Below are 22,482 nucleotides of genomic sequence, written 5' to 3'. Positions count from 1 at the left end.
TGGTCAGGGAGAGGATCAGCTGGGTGTCATCGGCGTAGGAGATGATGTTCAGGTTGTGTTGGCGTGCGATGGGCGCGAGGGGGCTCATGTAGACGTTGAAGAGGGTGGGGCTCAGCGAGGATCCTTGAGGGACGCCGCAGATGACTTCGGTGGCCTCTGACTTGTACGGTGGTAGACGGACTCTCTGTGTTCTTCCGTCGAGGAAGGAGATGATCCATTCCAGTGCCTTCTCCTGAATTCCGACGTTGCTGAGGCGCAGCACTAGGGTGCGGTGGCAGACAGTGTCGAATGGCGCGTAGATGTCTAGGAGGATGAGGGCCGCTGTTTCTCCGTTGTCCATCAGGGCTCGGATGTCATCGGTGGCAGCGATGAGGGCGGTCTCGGTGCTGTGGTTGGCTCGGAAGCCCGACTGTGAGGGGTCGAGGGATCCATTCGTCTCGAGGAAGGCGGCCAGCTGTTTGTTGACGGTCTTCTCGATGACTTTGGCTGGAAAGGGGAGGAGCGAGATGGGGCGGTAATTCTTGAGTTCGGTGGGGTCCGCTGTTGGTTTCTTTAGTAGAGCGCTGAGTTCGGCGTGCTTCCAGCTCTCCGGGAAAGTGGCGGTGTCGAAGGAGGTGTTGATGATGTCCCGCAGGTGGGGTGCGATGACAGCGTCGGCCTTGTTGAAGACGTGGTGAGGGCAGGGGTCGGTCGGAGATCCGGAGTGGATGGAGTTCATCATGCGGATGGTGTCATCGGTGCTGATCGGAGTCCAGGCGCGGAGGGTGGTGGTGGGCGGCGTTGTTTTGGGCGTTGTGTGCGATGGTTGAATGCTGAAGCTGTTGTGTATGTCCGCGATCTTGTTGTGGAAGTAGGAGGCGAGGGAGTTGCAGAGGTCTTGCGATGGGGTGATGTCGTTGTTTCCGGCGTTGGGGTTGGAGAGCTCTTTCACGATGTTGAAGAGTTCCTTGCAGTTGTGTGCGTTGTTGTCCAGCCGGTCCTTGAATGCAGTTTTCTTGGTGGCGCGGATCAGTTGGTGGTGCTTCCGGGTGGCAAGCTTGAGGGTGGTCATGTTGTCCGGTGTTGGTTCCCTTCTCCAGACTTTCTCGAGGGCTCGGCAGTTCTTCTTGGAGCTCTTGAGTTCGTCGGTGAACCATGGGGCTTTCTTGCTGCCGGGTCTGCTGGGCGGGGTCCTCAGAGGGGCGAGTTCGTCCGCGCAGTTGCTGATCCACTTCGTGAGGTTGTCGGCGGCCTGGCTGGGGTTCGCTGAGCTGGCGGGAGGGTGCTGACTCAGGGAAGCGGCGAGCTGGTCGGCTGTGATCTTGTTCCAGCTTCTTCGGGCAACCTGTTGCTGGTGGCTCGTCGTTCTTCTGAAGGTGAAGTGGACGCAGCTGTGGTCCGTCCAGTGGAGTCCTGTGGCGTGGCTGAAGGCGATGTCTTTGCTGGATGAGAGGACGGCGTCGAGTGTGTGTCCGGCGAGGTGGGTGGGGGTGGTCACCAGTTGCTTGAGTCCGAGGTTTGCGAGGTTTTCCAGCAGGGTGGTGGTGTTGCGGTCGTCGTTGTTCTCCAGGTGGAAGTTGAGGTCCCCGAGGAGGATGTAGTCGGCTGAGGGGAGGGCGAGCGGGCTGATGAAGTCGGCGATGTCCTCGCTGAATTGTGTGCGTGGTCCCGGGGGTCTGTAGATGAGGGTGCCGCGGAGGGTGGTCTTGGGGTTGACGTGGATCTGGAAGTGCAGGTGTTCGGCGGGTGCGATGGTATCGTCGGTGTTGGTCGTGATGCGGATGGTGTTCCTGTGAATGATGGCGATGCCTCCTCCTGTCTGGTTGACGCGGTCTCTCCGGATGATCTTGTAGCCGTCTGGGATGGCGATGGCGATGTCGGGCGCTGAGGAGGCGTTCATCCAGGTTTCCGTGAGGAAGGCGACGTCTGGGGCTGTGGTGTCGAGCAGGTTCCAGAGCTCGACGGCGTGTCTGTGGACCGAGCGGGTGTTGAGCAGGATGCACTTCAGGTGGATGCTGCTGGTGTTCTGCTTGGTGGATGCTGGTGCAGTGCAGGTCCGGATGCAGGAGAACTTGCAGGACTGGCAGATGAAGGGTCCGTGGGTGCGTCTCGGGGTGGCTCGGTAGCATCCAGGGGTTCGGCCGGCGTTGAGTGCGTTGAGGGTGGCGGCGTCGTACGTCCGGCGGGTGGGCTGGGGTCTGCGGGGGCCAGGGGTCCTGGCACTGGGCGCGGTCCAGGCGTGGACGGGCGCAGACGGGCTTACCTTTGGCGCACCTTCGGCGCTCAATCGGTGCTCCCGCTGCGCGCGTCCGCTGCGCGCGTCCGCTGCGCGGCCGCTCTGGGGGCGTCATAAGTAAGGAGCCGGGTGGGCGGGTCAGCTGGGTGGCGGGAGCGGGCCGTCCAATGGGCTGGTGGTGGGTGGGGCCGCAGGGGGGCAGCGGCGGGAACCTCTGGGCGGCAGGCGGTGTCCCTGGGTCAAGCGTGGGAGGCGGGGGAGATCCGGGCGGCCCAGCGGCGGCTGGGTCGCTCTACAGCAGTCAGGAGGCAGGCAGGAGGCAGGTGTCAGCAGCGGCAGGCGTGGGAGCAGGGGGGTGACCCGGCCTCGTGAGAGGCGCAGTGGTCACTCCCTGGCTGACCCCGCGGACCCCTTAAGTAAGGAGCCGGGTGGGCGGGTCAGCTGGGTGGCGGGAGCGGGCCGTCCAATGGGCTGGTGGAGGGCGGGGCCGCAGGGGGGCAGCGGCGGGAACCTCTGGGCGGCAGGCGGTGTCCCTGGGTCAAGCGTGGGAGGCGGGGGAGATCCGGGCGGCCCAGCGGCGGCTGGGTCGCTCTACAGCAGTCAGGAGGCAGGCAGGAGGCAGGTGTCAGCAGCGGCAGGCGTGGGAGCAGGGGGGTCTTTGTAGTAGTTGGGGTCTGTAATGTGAAGTAAAAATTGATTAGAGTCGCCTTTTAGTAATAGATGATGGTAAAAAAGCAGGTCCTCTATATTTAGTAATGACCGTATGCGTCTTACAAATGATGCCCAAAAGTATAATTTCATGTCGGGAAAATAGAGACCGCCTGATCCAATTTGATTTTTCAGTAGCTTTAACGATCTCCTAGCCTTCTTGTACCCCCAAATAAAGTTACCAAAGATCCTATCTAGTTGTTTAAAGAAAAGCCTACTCTGTGTCAAAGGGATTGATCTAAATAAATATAGGTATTTGGGTATAATTTTAATTTTAATCAGATTTTTTCTACCAATTAGACTTAGTGGAAGTCAATGCCATTTTTTCAAAGTCGAGATGGTGGTTTTCGTTAAATCATTATAATTGATAGCATTAAGTTCTTTAATATTTGAGGTGATTTTAACTCCGAGATAGGTTGCAACCTTACATATTTCTGGCACCGGTAGCGGGGGAACGAAATTGGCTATTATTTGGGTTTTATGAACATTCAGTTTACAGCCTGACACTATGCCGAATTTAAGTGCTTCAATATTAATAGCTCTTAAAGACTCGTTTGCTTCAGACGAATAGATAGCAATATCGTCGGCATACGCAGTCATTTTTAAACTTTGCGTGCCAGTCTTGAATGGTATTATTCCAGGCTGGGTATCCAGAGCCTTTAAGAACGGTTCCAATGAGAGGGCAAATAGTAGAGGTGACAGGGGGCACCCTTGACGTGTGCCCCTCCTGATTGGAAAGCACGGCGAGGTGAGCCCTCCATAGCTAGTATATGCCGTTGGTTTGTCATAGAGTGCTCGGATCCCGTTTAAAAATTCTCCTCCAAACCCCATTGATCCCATTATGTGCCATAAATAGTCCCATCCCACCCGAATGCCTTTTCGGCGTCAAGCATTATCATGGCAAGAGGAGTTACCTCTACCTCTGCTATGTCAAATGCTGTTATTGCCGTGTTGACATGTGCTGAAGTATCCCTCCCTATTATAAACCCATGCTGTTGTGTATTTACAATTTTGGGCATTAGTGATGCAAGTCTTTTAGCCAAACATTTTGCGAAGATCTTTGCGTCTGCATTGATCAAGGATATCGGTCTATATGAGCCCATCTCCTCTTTAGGTTTACCCTTTTTGTGAAAAAATATTATTTTAGCTTTGTTCCAGGAGCGGGGGGCCGACCCAGTTCTGCCAATATGGATTATCACTTCTAAAAGAAAAGGTATTAACTCATCTAGGCATAATTTATAGATTTCCAATGGGATGGTATCTTCACCAGTGGCTTTTCCTATAGGCAGTGATTGTATAGCCTCCTTTAGTTCTTCTCTTGTTATTTCTATAGCCAGATCCTCTACTTCAGTCGCTGTTATCTGGTTCGTTAAATTTTCTTTTAAGTAATTCTCAATTACAGAACCATTAGGCGTGTTTTCCGGAGTATACAGAGCTTCATAATATTTAGCAAACTGTTGAATTATATCATTTGGCTGATTATATCTCTTATTATCAAGCCCCATAATTTGGGCAATCGTAGACTCCGCTCTGTCTTCTGCCACTTTAAATGCAAAAATTTTGCCGATTTTGTCTCCACCCTCATATTGTGAAAATGTATATTTATGAATCTGAATGCTTCTTTTTTTTAGAAGTATTTCTTTAGTCTTGCATTTTAACTGGCTAAGATTTGCGCTGATTTCCAGAGTAGATAAGTTATCTCTTAAGGCTTGTGCTAACCGTGTCTCTTCCGCAGCGATATCAGATGTCAGGGCTAGATTATTCTTATATCTTTCGTGGTTCTGTTTCAGGACAAATGATTGCGTAAACCCTCGGATACTGGCTTTACATGTGTCCCATACTATTAAACATGAAGCAGTGTTTCTGTTAATAGCCAAAAATTCTGTTATATGTTGTTTTAGCTGCAAGGTGTAAGACGCATTTGATATTAAATTCCTAGGAAATGTAAAAGGTCTCGGAGGTTTACGATTCAAAGAAGTAGAGAATTCGACCATAATGGGGTTATGATCAGATGTTATACGGGGGTAGATTACCATTGATGCAGATTTCATCAGTAAATCTGAAACAAAAGCCATGTCTAAACGAGAACATAGCCTGTGAGGTGCTGAATAGTAAGTGTAGCCAGGAGAGTTCGGATTAAGCATGGGCGGATTTTGCGGATCCACGATTCGCGGATTTGCGTATTCACGGATCGTGGATCCGCAAAAGATTGGCGGATTTGGGGCGGGGCTTCCATGCGAGTGCACATGGCTCTTGTGTGTAGAAAAGGTCAGAGACCGATCAGTGCCAGAAAGTACCCTGCCCTTGATATTTATTCAAGAAGACGCCACCGTTTTGTGCCATACCTCTACTCAACTGGAGTACTTTCTACTGGATAATCAGTAAGTGCTACCTCGTTGGGTAAATGTATAGTGCTTTTACTACACTACAGCTGCCTAAAGTGCCAGAGAGTTGTCTCCAGCGACCAGGTGTGTGTTACTATGCAATCGAGCCGAAGGGCGCAGGGGTCCCTTGAGTGAGCTATTATAGTGGGTAAATGGCGGGAAGACGGTGCACACCACGAGTGTGTGGGCGGGGCCAAACGGACGAGGCTTCCATGCGAGTGCACATGCCTCTTGTGTGTAGAAAAGGTCAGAGACCGATCAGTGCCAGAAAGTACCCTGCCCTTCATATTTATTCAAGAAGACGCCACCGTTTTGTGCCATACCTCTACTCAACTGGAGTACTTTCTACTGGATAATCAGTAAGTGCTACCTCGTTGGGTAAATGTATAGTGCTTTTACTACACTACAGCTGCCTAAAGTGCCAGAGAGTTGTCTACAGCGACCAGGTGTGTGTTACTATGCAATCGAGCCGAAGGGCGCAGGGGTCTCTTGAGTGAGCTATTATAGTGGGTAAATGGCGGGAAGACGGTGCACACCACGAGTGTGTGGGCGGGGCCAAACGGACGAGGCTTCCATGCGAGTGCACATGCCTCTTGTGTGTAGAAAAGGTCAGAGACCGATCAGTGCCAGAATGAACCCTGCCCTTCATATTTATTCAAGAAGACGGGGATAATCTCCTTTGCCTGATTTTCGATGGTATATTTGGGAAGAGGGCACAGCTGCCTGGCCTGTGAACTATTTTACGATGGCGCCGGCAAGCTGCCAGCGCCATCCTAAAATAGTAACTAAATTAGCTTCAACAGGAAGCTCGAATAGATAAAATAAAGCAGATGCACGAGCGGATCGCGGATTTACCGAAAATTCGCAAAATCCGCGAGCGTAGCGGATTTTGCGCTCATGCTTAGTTCGGATATAAAAATCTCCATACATCTCTAACATTGTGTACCTTGTATAAATCTAAAATAGATGCTCTGGTTTTGGGCATTCGTTTGTAATTACCCGGCCGTGTAGTGTCTGTTTGACAATTCAGAATACAATTGAAATCTCCCATAACTATTAATTCTCCCTCCCAGTCTAATAGTGCTATATTTAACTGATCAAATATTCTGGGATCTTCTTTGTTAGGCCCGTAAACAACACAGGCTACAAACTTCACATTGTTAAAGCAGAATTGAGTGATTGCCCACCTTCCCCATTTGTCATGCGCTGTTTTAATTATTTCTGCTTTGAACCTTTTATCTTTCAATATTGCAACCCCTCTTGTAGAAGAGACAACAGCCGAGCTTATTATCATCTCCAATCCCAGTTGGTTTAACAATTTCTTATCTTTATCTATAATATGTGTTTCTGACAAGAATACTAAGTGGGGGTTGTAAAGTCTTAATTCTTCTGCAACTAAGCGTCTTTTACGTTTGTTGTTCAACCCTGAGACATTCCATGCCAGACATTTAATATTATGCATCACTAATGTAAAGCGTAATGACGATAAACAGCATCCATTCCATCATTTCTATTAGTCCAAATAATTTGGTTTTTTTTTATGTATAATTCCAAACACAGAATATATTTTACAGACTCAAATCTCAGATTATGTTCCTCTACCAGGTTGAAAATATTTTTCATTTTTCCCCCCAACCCTCCCCCCACCTTCCCTCTCCTTCCACACCCTCCCCTGTCTACGAAGACCCACCCCCCCTCCCCACCCTTACCAACTGCTGCCGTTGGTGAGGCAGCGCCTGCGGCAGTGGGTCCGATTTCCCCTCCCCCCTCCCACTGGAGCTACAGCTATTAGTAATGCAGCATCAACCCTGGTGTTACCCTGGTGTTATGGTGTTATATTTAACTGGGTGGATTATAAATCCACTACTATCTAGTGATACTTAGTAGTAACTAGTGATTAAGTGATTAAGTGTTTAATGATTCAGTGCCCCGCCTCGATCTTAAGTTTCCCGTGCCCCTTCATAATCCCGTTTCTATTTATCTAGCGATACTATATCGCGTGTGAAGAGTAAGAGTAATCCCCCCTCTTTCCTTCAGTCTTTACTCCTATTGACGCTAGCTAGAAATGCCTGTGCCTCCTGTACATCACTAAAGAAGTTTGTGCGCCCGTTCATGATCACTTTAAGTCTAGCAGGTTCCTGTAGGTATGCTAGGCCTCCCAATTTATTGACTGGGTCAATTAATTTTCGCATTTCCCATCTTTTGTCCATCGTAGTTTTACTAAGATCTGAACGAGTGAAGATGGTAAGGTTGTCAATAGTTATTGGGGTATTAGGTTTAGCTTTTTGCCACACAGCTTGTCGGAGCAGAAAGTTGCCAAAATGTATTAAGAGCGGGCGTGGGAATTTACTATTCTGACGTTTTAGGCCAAGTGGGAGTCGGTGTGCTCTTTGTATTTGGGAGTCCCAATCCCAGTCGGAAAGATCCGGAAAGGCACGAGGTAACAGTTTCACCAAAAAAGCCCTTGGGTCAGACCCCTCTAGCCCTTCCGGGACTCCGTAGATTTTAAGGTTGGATCTCCTTTGTCGATTTTCCAGGTCCTCGACTTTCCCCTGGAGTTGAGTTAGCTCTGCATCATGGCGCCCCACAGTGGCACCTATCCGTTGGGTTTCTTCTTCTACCACAACTGTACGTTGCTGAAGCTCTATTATCTCCTGTGTAACGCCCTTTAATATGGAGGTTAAATCAGATATGGAGGTTTGCAGTCTTACGTTGTCGCTTTTCAGTTGCTGATAATGCTCTTCCGATTCTACCCTTTGGCTTATCAAAAGTTTTAATATTGTATCCAGCTGGGAGTGATCAGTATGCCCCAGCCTGATCCCTTCTATTGGATTCGTTGTTTCAACAAAAGGTTTATTTGAGTCTGTATTTATACTTGCAGATATCAGCTGATTAGAGCCTGCGGCGATTGACGGGAGATCTTTCCCTCCTGCAGTTGTCTCAGAGGGGGCGTTCCTGGGGCTTTGCATCATAGGAGGCCCTGTTACGGGGACATGAAGCGTCTCATTATGTGTAGGACTACCCCCTGAAAGCCTTAAAGCCATGCTCTTGACTAACCCCTTGGCCTCAATCCACTTCCTTAGCGGACTCTTGTCCACAACCAGTTTTTTGGTGGCCAGGGGGGCTACTCCTGCAGAGTGAGCCAGGTTAGATAAAACTCTCCCTCTCTTTTTGTAGTTTGTCTTGGCTTTGCCTCTGCGTCTCTGTGAGGATAGCCTACTCAAAGACTTATCCGTAGACTTATCCAGTTCCTCCTCCGTTTCATCCTCGCAATCCTCAAAGGAGGGGTGCTCCTCAGCCAATTCCAAGGCCAGTTCCGGAGAGGAGTTGCCCGTTAGGCGCGTCACAGGACCGCTATTTTCTTCTATTATGCCGGTACCTATGTCTGTTGGGCCCCCCAGCACCGAGATTGTGGCAGTAGCCGTGGGATTGATAGGCAAAGACTCTCTAGGGCTGCCTAAAGCGCCCAGTAGTATCGTGGGGGTATTTGCTGAGGGGAGCCCCCCCGTCTACCACCTTTACTCCTTCTGGTACCTCGAGGCTTTCTAAGATCTCCCGTGTCTCATTGCCCCCGGTGGAGGTAGGAGAAGTAGCCGAGATAGCTGAGATAGCAAAATCATCACAGTTAATATTATCCAACAATGGCGCGATTGGGCAGGTAGATGCTACTGGTCCAGCTCCTTTGGAGGGGGAGACTTTATCCATACACAGCCCTGATGATGAGTGTGAAGCAACCTGTGTTTCAATTTCGGTATTTGATGATATAGGAATGTCTTGTGTCCTGACATTAAGCGGGGGGGCCAACACCTTCCCCGAAGCCACCCCAGACTTAGCAAGATCACTGGTGTCTGCACAGGCACCTTTCTGTGTAACCACTTTAGGTATTGTCCCGCAGTTCATTAATACAGGAGGGCGTAGGATCGTCTTACCTGTCGCCTTCCTATCACTCCCCTTCAAAGTTGCAGCGTTTTGAGGTACATTCATGTCTCCTTGGGCTGGCGCCGTCGCTGCTACTGTCGCTGCTGCTGTCGCTGCTGCTGTCGCTTTCTCCACTCCCCCCACGTTATATGTTCTACTATCGCCGAAGCCGTGGTAACCAAAGGGGTAGGGGCTGGGGCTGTAGAAGTAGGCAGAGCGGCCGCCGCCGCTGCTGCAGCCGTTGCGAAAGTTTTAGTATTACGCGTAGTGCGCGGAGGGTGTTTGGGCGACATATCTCTACAATGACCCACACTCGATGAAGCAGCTGTACTCCGCGTCCTGGGTGCCGCCGGCAGTCCAAACAGATCGATTCCAGATCTGGCGAGCCGGTTCTCGAGCCAGTTCCTAACCGCTCGCCAGACAGCCGTGGACAGCCACAGCATCCGTCACCCTAGGAGGGCGCTGGAGAGCCGACCAGGGGAAACTGCAAGTAGGAGAAAGCAGCCGCAATGCCGGTTCGCTTCGTTTTTTCCTTTCTCCTTTCTTTCCTCGCCACACTCGCTATTGTTGAAATTTCGTGTTTTCTCAGTTTCGATCTTAGGGGCTCAGCTGGGAAGTCAGCTTAAGCTGCATGTTGGAAGCACTAACAACCTGCAGACTCCAGTGTGGAGGGGAGAGCTCTCGGTCTGCCGCGCAGCAGAGTCCTCACTCCGCCATCTTGGACTCCGCGAGTGGTGAACCATATCGAAACACGAAGCTAAAGGTAGATCAAGTGGAAGTAGGGCTGCTACTCTTATTTTGCTAAAACAACAGTTGATGGACAGAATGCAGAACAATGTCATACATTCACTCCAGTACAGAGATCTGGGCCTAAATCCATCGTTTTTTTGCTCAACATGCCATTTCCGTTTGAACCTACCCATATGCAAATCAGTCTTGGCCTTGTGCCCCATGGGAATAGTGCAGCCCGAACTGCCAAGCCAGGTCCTCCCTGGACTGGAAACAAGCATCCTAGGACCGGTTTCGGGCTTTCAGCCCTCATCAGCCAGGATAGCTTGATTCCAGTGTCATGGAGAGCACGGGACTCATGTCTGAGCATACCCGTCCCACTCGGAGAGACAAACGCAAAAACAACAGTTGATGAACAGAATGCAGACAATGTCATACATTCACCCCAGTACAGAGATCTGGGCCTAAATCCATCGTTTTTTTGCTCACCATGCCATTCCAGTTTGAACCTAGCCATATGCAAATCAGTCTTGCTCACTTTGCCACTGGATTCAAGCTAGCCTCGCTGATGATGGCTGATTAGCCAGAAACCGGTCCCAGGATGCTTGTTTCCGGTCCAGGGAAAACATGGCTTGGCATTTCGGGCTGGACTCTTCCCATGAGGCACAGGGTCAGACTGATTTGCATATGACCATGTCTGAACTGGGGTGGCGGAGTGAGCTAAAGAATGGTGATGGATTAAACCCAGATCAGGTGACTGGGGGTGAGTGCTTGCAATGTTCAACACTCCGTCCATCATCCCCTTTGGTTTTACTCTGATTTTGCTATCATTCATGCTGCAATCATTTTGAGAGCCCAAAACTGGCTGACATTTCCTGTGAATGCAGATATTTTTTTGAAAGCAGAACTTTCAAACAATTTGCCTCAAAAGGAATGTTCAGTGTTGGTCAAAATCAGTTTAGGATCGATTGATATAATCCACTTTCTTCAGCGTAACTTTTATAGAAGTAATTTCGGCTTAATCTGGAAGGTTGCTAAAAAAATATGGATTATGGTCCTGATTTCGATGGCTGCAGTATAATTGAGGAAGATATCCTTTAATAAATGGGCTTATCATGGATCAACTGGGCATCTGAGTGAGCCGCAGTCATTTATTGTGCTGGTGAAATCTTCGGCTGTAAGAAAGTTAAAGTGAAATCATTTCACTCCATGATTTGATTTGAATTGGAGGTTGTTTGCAGTTTTCATGATGGGGCTGAACTACGTTCTTCTTCATTCTAAAGGTAGAGTTGCTGATATTTTGCTTTATTGATGAAGTGGTTAATCAGAGTTGCATAGCTCCTGGGCGGGTGAAGTTTTCAGGTGAATGCATTCACAGTTCTGGAATTCATTAACAACTTTATGCAGTTCTTTATTGGCTATGCTGCTTCTAAGTTGCTGTGCCTATAGTGTTTTCATTTTTTTTATTTTTTTATAAACCTTTATTTGTACAGAAAGGATATACAAATACGGGCCTACAACCAGTCAGGCCGGCCATGACACGATAGAGCAGTCAATAAATCCAGAATGATAGTTTACAGAATGAATCACAATGGAGCGCAATCAATACAGCCTAAAAAAGGGGAGGACATGGACGGCCATCAAACAGGAACAAAGAAGGTTAATTTTTATAATAATACAATAAGGAGTATCACAGGCTCAGCTACAACATGGATGAATCCGGGTTCCCAAAGCAGACCATTGGCAACAATAAAGCTAAAGGGCAGCAATGTGGAGGAGTGTCGCAACATTGTACATCAGTATGAAAACAGATTAAAACAAAGCAATATTCAATTTGACTCATCTCATGCACACCCACCACCCAGTAGCACGTTAGAAACAGAACAAAGGAACCGGAATATTGCCATCACTGAAACTAACCCGCCATACTAACCCTAGGGAGAGAAAAAAAAGAGGGGGGGAGGGGAAGGAAGAGGGGAAAAGAAAAATACAGGCTGAAAGAGAAGAATGCCGCGCCGATACAAGCACCCCGTAGCAAGGAACACGCAAAGAAGGCGGGAATATTAGCAACAAGGAGGGCATGAGAGTCGCGATCGAAATGCAGCATAGCCACAAGAAGGAGAACAGCGACTACACAGACCCCACCCCAATCATACCATGGGAGACAGGGACAGACGCGGCGCTCCTATAAAGAGACACAAAAGGGCCATAGAACTAAGGAAAAGAAAACAGCAAAAAAGCCCCAACCCACCCACCCCACCCAGCACCCCTGCAGAAGGCTACGGCCTACCCCCCCAGCAGCGTGCCTGTCGCCCTAAATCAGAACCCGAAATGTAGTAGAGACAAGAGAGAGAAGAGGAATAAAGAGACGAAAAGAAGGACATGAAGACAGAAAGAAAGTAGGGAGGAGTAAGGGAGCAGTAAACAAAACGGTCGGCCTCAGCCCTCCGCCCAACCATACAGTCGTAGTACTTCTAAACAAGAACGACACATTCTCGAGCGTCATAAAACTCACAAGGGGGTCACCCACAGCACCATGAGTACGGGCAACTTCGCCACGAATCTGTACACCAGCAATCCACCGGGAGCAATTTATCTCACCCCAGGCCTTTCTTAGCCACTACTACCACCCACCACATGACAGCGGGAAGTAAGCAACTCGGTGTGGGGAAATCACTCGAATGAAAAAAGATCAGACAAAAACGTAGACCAGGGAGGTCAATGAATAGGCAAGAGAACAAAAGTCCGGGTATGCAGTTCAAGTGTCCCAACAGAGTTAACAAGAGCAACAAAAAACAGGAGTTCAGTCTCGCCGTTCGGGAAAGCGGGGGCTCCCCTGCAGTACAAAAACACGACCTCACCAAGGCAGAGATAGGCAGCAGTCCACCATGCTCCTCGGGCACTCGGACAGGATCAGGCCCCAGCACGGAACCCAAGTCCCCAAACTCCAAACACTGAAGCGCAAGAGGTTCCAAAGCCACTTGCTTGCAGACCTGTCGACGGACAGCGGTAGTGACCCTCGTCGCAACCGAGGGGGGCGAGGCAGTGGCATCACTGAGACGAGAGGAGACCATGAAGAGCCGTCCATCCAAGATGGCGGCGGACCGCACAGATTCCCCAGGGGCACCGGGGGCCAAGGCCGCATGCAAGGATCGCAAGGCATCAAGAACATCACCAATTGTAGGCTCACGCTCACACGTCCAGGCCCCCGTGCAGTCCACAACCCAAGTCCGCCGTCTTGAGGATATCCACGGCCTAGGTCGTCGGCCGCCATTTTGTAAATTCAGCCTCGTCACCACCCTCCGCGACTCTCGGAGCAGGCCCACAGACGCAGACCCCCTCAGGTACAAAAAAAGGGGGGTCCCACTAATGGCAACCTTGGTGCAGAAAGGAGAGCCGCCAAAGTCGGGGGTCCGCCTGTACTATCGCTGGTGTGTCTTACGAACAGAGCCCGGGCGCGAGGCTCCAGGGTGGACGGACGGAGCAGCGGCGGGGGGCACCCCCTCACACGATCAGTCCACGGAGCACCGCGCCCCGCACCAGCCTCACGGCCGCCAAGGCAAGCCCGGATCGGGTCCACCGGGATGCTCGCACAACGGCCTCTCGCTATCGTCTCTCTCTCTCGGCCGGGGCCGACGTTGACATCACCGCCAGGCTGGGTCTAATAGGCGAGGCCCCGGTCTCAACACTGCGGAGGCCCCGGTCCCTCCGGGGGCACAACTTCGGAACCGCAGCACGCAGGAGCTTCCAGGTCAGACGGTGAGTAAGAGCAACGTTTTACGTTTCTGTTTCTTCTCGAGTGTGTCGTCTCGGGGCAGGATATTCAGCAGGATATGCGTGTCAGGCCGGGAGGCTGACGGAGCCGAGCTACAAAGCGACCATTACGATCACGAGCTTGGCTCCTCCCCTAGTGTTTTCATTTTGATTTCTTCAAAGTGTGCTTATAGTATTGAAGTGGCTTTGGAGCACAACCGTCTTTATTGTTGCATTTTTCTTGAATCTCTTTAGGTTCTTTCTGCTTGATTTTAGTGACTTCATTCCTGTGGTCAACCAGTCCTCCTGCAGAGTTTGTTTTTCGAGGTGAATTTGGAAGGTATAAGTTTATGAAGGTTGTTAGACCTTGGTAGAACTGTATACCTGTTATTGTTGTTCCATAAAGTAATGAGGTATGTAAAGTTTAGGTAAAAGTTCAAATGACTTGCTCATGTCATCATCTGTCATTTGTTGTTTTTAGTGGTGACTAACTTTCAGTGATTTAGGAGTAGAACGGTTAAAATAAATCACACGAAGATCAGTCCTGATGTTACAATGGGAGTCGGTTACTGGGAATACAATTCAAGGGTGACAATGGAAGGGTTTGCTTGATATGATTTGGGCTTATCAAGCCATGTGTTAAAAACCCCAGGCATCTAGAGGTTTCAGTGCTTTGAGGTGATCTCAGTGAGTCTTAAGAAGGGTTCAGCAAATGCTGGAATGTGTGGAGGAGACTGTAGCTAAAGCAGAATGCACATGTGAGAGTTAGCAATGGAAATAATCGGATAAATAATGATTCACAGTGAGGGACTTGAAAGTCTTCAATTCATCTGGCCTGATCGGCTTCTTTGTCTAGAGTAGCTTGTCTGCTTCTGGTGTTTTTGGCTAGAGGGTTCTTTGGAATTATCATGTATTTAGTAGAGAGGGTTTCATGCAAGATTGCATGTTGAGAGAATGTTTGTTATTTATACTAGCATTGATAAGTTTGGAGAAGAAGTTGGGATTTAAGGGCCAGTTGTATCAAAGGGTTTACCCATTTTGTGTCTATAGGAAAATGTGTCATACATATGGCCCTTACTGTTTGAGGAGTGGCTATGGTTGAGCTTTGAGGAGGAATAAGGAGAAGGTGTCATTGTTAACACAGGGTACACACTGACAGAAGGATGCTTAGTGGTGATTTGACTGGATTGGAATAAGGTGGCGAAAGGAGGTCTGATAGAAATAGCTCAAAGACATTAGAGATAGTAACAGGCCTGGTGTTAAGAGGAAACATGGAGATGTGGTTTTCATAGAGGATATAAAGGGAGGCTGGAGAGAAGAAAGAGGTGGTGGGGTTGAGGGTGAGTAGTTAGGGATGTGTGGGAGTAGCGAGATGGAAGCAATTCGAATTGGGAAGCGTAGAAAAGCATCCTCGGATTGACTTAAAGGGTAGCGTACTAGCAGGTTGACTAGGATTGATAAACAGAATGTAGTGGGTTTTGGAGAGGCATGTTAGAGGATTACAATTTAGGTGGACAATTAAGGGAGTGAGTAGTAAGTTGGGAGAGGTTAGATACAGTAGGCAAGGTAGTGAGGAGGTGGTGAAGTTAGGGAGCTGGGCAAAGAGATATTAGGCTAGGCTCGTTTGGAGCAGAAATGGAGTGTAATTTTAAAAGCAATGGGAGAAGGAAAGAGATACATTTGCATGTATGGTTAGTGCCATGCTCTATTTCATGTGTATATCCAAGGGTTTTTAATAAGAAGAGGTTAAATCCAAGCAGTGATGTAATATCATATTGACTAGGCCTCTTAAGCATTAGGAGAGTGTTTGTCTCCTGTATAGTGATTGTAATATGCAGTAGATTAGTCAGGAAGCATTGTTTTATGGCATTAGGTTGTACAATGGTAATGAGATTGAATGCAACTTTTGTTCTTTTGTTTTAAGTGGGTGATTGTCTGATTGATAATTCTAATTAAATTGTTTTATTTGTCCATACACACTTTCACTGACGTAGCATAAAACATAGTCTATACCCAAGTATTACGCTGGTTGGTAAATGCCCTCTCCATCGCTATATGCCAGAACTGCAGGAGAGGGCATTTAACAAGTACCATAGCCAAATGCAGAGTGCTGTAATAATATTCAGCTTTCAAGCCATTGAAGTAAACAGTTCTGAATGAAGTAGAGTGCCACAAAGATACAAATGTTCACACATAAGACTTATACTAGTCATTATTTGCCCCCTTTGTTTCCAGTAGAACTCCAACATTTCAAAACATTGGTTCTAACCACGGTTTCTGAGGAGATATTCTTAAAGGATGTCTATAGCCACTGATGTTAAGGGTCACGTCCTCACTTAAATGACTCAATAATGGCATATCTTTCCTAATCAACAATTATATGTATTGTGTTCCAATGGACTGTAGTCTTTAAAAGTAGATTTTTAAAAAGTGTTAATTTCAGTTTTCCATAGAAATGTTGAACTTTGGCCAAGATATGGTCTTCACATTGACAACTTCCTATGTCAGAGGATGTGACTTTAAAATTAAAATTAAAATAAGCCATATTTCGTAGTACAGCAAAGTGTGCCATTTTCAACACCTCGCTTTTTAAAGTCGTCTTCTCTCGTAGGGGAATTTCCATTATAGTCATAAGCACTGAACAGTCCCGCCCACGTGCGGATACACCAGAGCACTGCTTCAATACATATCTTAAGTGTAGATTTTTGGGTTTCTTCGGGTTGGCCTACAGAGACACTTAAGAAAGAAAACAGATAAAGCAGCCTATAGACTTAGGCTACAATTGCCCACTTCTTCATAATGAGCTCAAAAAAGGTCCAGAAGGAAGCATATATGTATACTTTTATGATCCCTTAGTAAACTGTGTAAATCTTCCTTGCAATCCCTTTTTATGATAGAGAAGAAGGAGAAAAGGACATTGTAGCCTTATAGGCTGCCATTATATGGTTAAAAGTAAAGACTATGCCATCAAGAACCCAGAGGCCACCAGTATCCCATCCTGCTCAGCAGGTGGCAGTTGCTTCAGTTTCTTTTTCTGGCTCCCGCTGACAGGACCCTGGAGCATTGAGCGTAGACTTTTGTTTTGCTTTTTTCTCATCAAAATTCAGAAACAAATTGGTGACAACACCTTTACATGTGCTTTTCATTTCGCCCAGCCTATTTTTTTTTTCTTCTGACAGATAACTGTGGTATTTTGTCAAATAAAATGTCATCTTTATTTGACAAGTGCCCAGAGTGCTGCAGAAAGGCCAAAAATGATCCCCACAAAGTCTCTATCATCTGTCTTCCACCTTCTCATGCTCCTGATGGTTGTTATCACAACAGAAACTCTTTGCACTGTACCGTTTGTGAAAGAGACAATGTTCACCTTCCGGGGATTAAGGAGAGACGCGCCAGCGGGGCAGATCAAGCTTCCACCAGGGCTCTGGGTCTTCAACCTCCAGAGGACGTGGGAGGTCTGAAAAGAGATTTCTGGCCAAAAATGATATAGATTCCGGTCAACGTCTAGAGGATCGACGTCGATGCGAGGTACAACCCTGACCTGTTTGACATCGAGGAAAGGATGTTGATCGTCGTTGTTGAAGCAACCCCTGTCGATGTCGAACGACCATACATTGTCGACTCAAAGACACCGTTCGACATCCAGGACCTAGGGTCAAGAGGTTGACGTGTAGGAGTGCAATACCTTCCAAACATCATAGTGAGATGTCGATGAATTTCTCAGCGTCGAGTAGACAACAGGATGCAAGGGAGAAGAATATATTTGTCTCCGGACTCTCAATATTCGAGAGCATATTCACACTCTGTTGTGGTACCATTGTCTCCTTCTCCTACGTTGCCTGCGCTATCTCCTCCATCAACACCACCACTGCCTCCACCACCGGCACCTTCACCAATAGCGCCTCCTCCACTAGTGCAAGTTCCTCTTTGAGATCCAACTCCCAGAAATAGGTCACACTGACGAATGCGCCACCGCTTGCGCAGTCATTCTCAACACACTCCAAGGCGCTCACCAACATCTTCACGCCATCATCTTGGCGGCGTAGACACCATACAAGATCAAGATCCAGGTCTCATCACAGACATTCCTCAAGCCCAGGAGTCAGCAACGCATACATAATCTTCCATTCTCTTGCTCCACGCTCTTTGGAAGCCATGCTGACGACGAAATATCAAGGATGATAAGTGAAATGTACATTCTAAAAGCAGTGGGTCTGGAGAGACCAAAGGAACACAGCAAATCTTTCAGACCCTACCAGCTTCCACAGACAGATCTCAGCAGGAACACCAGATATCTTTCCAGCAACAACGGAAACAGACAAGAGGATGCTCTACCCATCAACCTGCCCAGGGAGGGAAATGGGCAGTAGTGTTCAGACCTTGAGTCCTTTCTTCTCCCTCTTCCATTACCCACTCCGGTGGGGTAAGCATTACTTATTATCTGTCAAAGTGGCAAAACATCACAAAAGATGCCTGGGTTCTGAATATTGTGCAAAATGGATATTGTCTCAGGTTCATCAGTCCGCCACCGTCCAGTACTGGCATCTATCTATTCCAGGTACTTCCTTGAGAAAAAGAACAAAACAAATTCAGATCCATTCTTAATCTCAAAATAGCCAATTAGTGGATTTGGTGAGAAAAGTTCTGCATGCTGGCATTACATGAAATCTATCCCCAATTACATCAGGGAGATTGGCTTTGCTCCATCGACCTTCAGGATGCATACTTCCACATTCCAATCGACAGCACCCAGAACATACTTAAAGTGCATGGCAGTGGTGGCAGCCCATCTAAGAAAGCACCGAATCTTCGTCTACCAATACCTCGACGATTGGCTCATAAAAGCATCAACTTCTCAAGAAGCCCAACTTCATTCCAACTGGACCTGCAATCACCTTTAACGGTTCGGCCTTCATATGACCCACAACAAGTCCACACCAACTCTGGTTCAGACTTTGCATTACTTGGGAGCCTCCATTGACTTTAAGCAGGCAAAGGTGTGTCCTTCAGAGGATACACATATCTCGATCCTTCAGAAATGTCACTCACTCTTGAAGGTATCTCATCCAGGAGTAAAGGCAGTATCATCCCTTCTCGGCTCAATGGCCTCCAGCCTCTTCCTCACTCCAAATGCTCGCCTCCACATGCAGCCTCTCCAAGAATGTCTTTAGGATCAGTGGGACCAACTAACGGGCAACTGGGACGCCAGGATCAGACTGTCCCTTCATGCAAAACAGTCCCTGAAATGGAGGTGCTCTCCAACCAATTTCCTGCAAGGCATGCCATTTCACCTGCAGGTCTCTTCTCGGACCATAGTGACAGAATAATCACTACTAGGATGGGGAGCCCACATTAATCTCCTAGAGCTCTGCGCAGTTCTCCTAGCGCTCAAAGCTTTTCACCCATCATTCACGACCAACACCCTGCTTGTTCAGACAGACAATACCACCACGTACTATTGCAACAAGCAGGGGGGGTGGGGTGAAGGGTGAAGGGTGAAGGGGGATGGGGAGGGGAAAGGCAAGGGGAGGGAAAAGGCAAGGGGAAGGGGGAAGGGGGAGGGGGAGGGATGGTCATGGTCCAGATCCAAATCCCTGTCACGCGCGGTCCAGGCGATCTGGAGGTGGCTTATATCCAGGATCCTTTAGGTCACGGCAACTCAACTCCCATGTGTTCAAAATGTGCAAGCATTCACTCTCAGCAGAGTGCTCGAAAAAAAACACTAGTGGGTCTTGCACGACATTATCGTACAAAGTATCTTCCAAATGTGGGACACACCAACCAACAACTTATTTGCCACTGCATGATACAAAAAATGCCACAGCTTCGCCTGGAGGCGCTACCGTCCAGGGACTCTGGGGAATGCCCTATGGATAGACTGATCCAGGAAATTTCTTTACGCCTTTCTACCAATTCCCCTGATCCTGGTAGTCCTAATCAAGCTATCCCACTCAAAAGCCAAGATGGTACTCAAAGCTTCAGAGTGGCCACGTCAATGGTGGTTCACGGACCAGCTTCACCGGTCATTGCGTTCACATCTCAAGCTGCCATGTGGACCAGACCTCCTAACAAAATTCAGAGGCCAGATGGTTCACCCCATTCTCTCCTCCTTGAATATGGCTGCATTGCTCTTCAGCTAGAGCAGTACAGACATTTGAACTTGCCACAAGACTGTTTGGAGATCCTCATAGAGGCTAAGCCGTGTTCCACTTATTTCTTCAGGTGGAAGAGATTTTACATTTAGTGTTACTCCAAGAACGTGAATCCTACTACTTGCCAAGAATATGTTATTCTTCCATAGCTATTATACCTAGCTAAATCTGGCTTACAATTCTCTTCTATAAAGCTTCACATGGCAGCTCTACAGAAATTGTCCTTCACTAACCTCTTTTTTCAAACTCCCTGTCATAAAGGATTTATTATTACAAGGTTTGAAGAAGCTTTTCCGTCCCATTAGGTGTCCCTCTCCTCCTTGGGAAGTTAATATAGTACTTTCAAGTCTTATGCAGGATCCCTTTGAACCTATCCACAAAACCGCCCTGTAACAGCTTTCCCTGTAGCTATTACATCAGCTCTCAGGGTTAGCGAGATCCAAGAAATATGTTCTCACGAACTAAGTACAGTATTACACTCTAGCAAGGTTATTTCAGACTTTCTTGTCAACTAGACCATCTCTTTATCTACAGTTCTCTCAGAATCCCTCAACTCCAGCTAAAAGACCTATTCACTCCCTGGATGTGAGGAGAGTTATAACATTTTATCTCAATCAAACTAGGGACACTAGCAGATAGGACCAATTGTTTATCAACAATGGTCTGGTCCATGCGGAGTTAGCCACTTTCCAAGCAATCCATTTCCCAATGGATAGTTTCCTGTATCCTATTGTGCTATCAAAGGGCTAACAAATCTCTATCAGACAAACCCAAAGCACACTCCAATAGAGGTAAAGCAGCTACTTCTGCTTTATTAAGGAATATCCCAATTCTAGATATTTGCAAAGCAGCCCAGTGGAGATCTATTAATATATTCACCAAGCAGTATTGCCTTGACTCGGACGCTAGACCAAATGCTCAAGTAGGACAACCTTCCCATAAACTGCCGTCGTGGAATCTCTGTCCTCTCAACCACTCTTAGTAGGGGTAGACTTGCTACTCTATTCAGTGCTTATGGTTATAAATGGAAATCCCCTATGAGGGAAGGAATAATTTCTTACCTGTAACTCCAGTTCTCTTGTAGGCTTATTTCCATTGTAGTCATAAACAACCCCCCTCCTCCCCGGTGGAGTGGACAGAGGTAACCGTAGGATCCACACATCATCATGCATAGCCTTAAAAAAGAACTGAAGCAACTGCCACCTGCTGAGCATGATGTGACACTGGTGGTCCCTGGGTTCTTAATGGCACAGTCTTTATTTGTAACCATGACCTATACGGCTACATTACCTTTTTCTCCTTCTCTATCATAAAATGGGGTTTTGAGGGAGATTTACACTGTTTGCTGAGGCATCATTAAATAATACATATATGCTTCCTTCTGATCCTTTTCTGAGCTCATTATGAAGAAATGGGCCATTGTAGCCTATTTCTATAGGTTGCATTATCTGATTTCTTTCTTAAGTGTCTCTGCAGACCTTCCTGAAGAAAGGCGCAAATCTACACTTAAGAAGATATATATTGAAGAAGTGCTCCGGTGTCCCAGCATGTGGGCAGGACCCTTCAGTGCTTAGAACTGTAATGGAAATTCCCCTACGAAAGAACTGGAGTTACAGGTAAGAAACTATTCCTTATTCACCCATTAGTGTTTTTCTGTAACCGCTCCTACCCCACACCTGAATCTCTCTTAAAATGGATGCATTTCGTAAACGTTCTGTTTTCTTTCTTTCCAGGATGATGCTCTGGATTTATTGAAAGAGCTGAAGAGCATGCCCATAACCCTAGAGCTGTTACAGGTCAGTCCCAGCACCTTTGATGTTTGGAATACTTTGATGCCATCAGAATGTCCTAAATTGCAAGTAATCACGTCTAGCAGGAGAGGAGCCTACTTTGAAGTGCTTAACTTTTACTGATGTTATGAATGATTTCAATGTTCCTCTTCTGGGCCTTGCTTATGTCCCTGCTATGTATGTATTCTCTGGGATTCAAATATTTTGTTGGTTAAATATTGTTGTGTTCTAGTTATGGCGCCTCACTGTGCAGTGCAAACACATACAAATATGTATGCAAGTCTGTTTGTTTTGACTCGGCAAATCTGTTTTTTGACCTCTATAGTGGCTGCAGGTATGCAGGGTTATCAGGATAGGGGCACAAACAGTTATAGGAAGGAAGCAGAAGTATTTATTTGTCCCACCAGCTTTTAAACATAATGTACGTTTACCTTACCTGTTTTCTTGGCAACAATTGCTGATATATTTTGTGCTCTGTTAAATGTATGTTTGATTGGTAATCTTAGATTGGAAATTGCTATAAAATGCAAATTTAAAAAGTGTATATAGCATAGGCTGCTAAGACCAGTGTAGAAGTTTGAATCCGCATACCTTATCGCAGTTATGAGAACACAAAATATCTCAGCAACAGTGCATTGTAGTGCTATACAAATTTAATTCAGGAATCCCCTCCGTTTCCCCCTTGTGATGATCCTGCTGGCATGCTGCCACTTCATTCATTGCAGGATGAGAGTGAAGAGAGAGGGAAGAGACCAATGTTGGGTGCTTACCTACACATCTATGCCTGAATAGAATCTACACTGAAAGCAAAAAAGGTGAGTCCAGTCTGTTAA

At 47.5% G+C, this 22,482-nt stretch overlaps 1 protein-coding gene across 7 annotated transcripts in view; it reads left to right on the top strand.

Moving 5' to 3' along the window:
• The window catches only part of TCEA2 (transcription elongation factor A2), a 620,358-nt gene that overhangs the window by 28,384 nt on the left and 569,492 nt on the right, over positions 1-22,482 (top strand). For 4 of the 7 annotated variants that reach the window (XR_013598494.1, XM_078651650.1, XM_078651655.1 and 1 more), the window contains exon 2: positions 21,593-21,655. The exons of 1 other annotated variant lie outside the window; for it this stretch is intronic. Coding sequence is in view for 4 of the 6 variants with exons in the window: in XM_078651650.1 (XP_078507776.1) it covers positions 21,593-21,655 (63 nt within the window). In the remaining 2 variants the exon portion in view is untranslated. Of the gene's footprint in view, positions 1-21,450; positions 21,476-21,592; positions 21,656-22,374; positions 22,465-22,482 lie in introns of those variants that run through there. 2 more of the 7 variants (XM_078651656.1, XM_078651654.1) reach the window with 2 other exon arrangements.

The sequence above is a fragment of the Lissotriton helveticus genome, chromosome 7 (assembly GCF_964261635.1).
Source record: "Lissotriton helveticus chromosome 7, aLisHel1.1, whole genome shotgun sequence".
NCBI lineage: Eukaryota > Metazoa > Chordata > Amphibia > Caudata > Salamandridae > Lissotriton > Lissotriton helveticus.
This window is presented reverse-complemented; position numbering and strand designations above follow the sequence as displayed.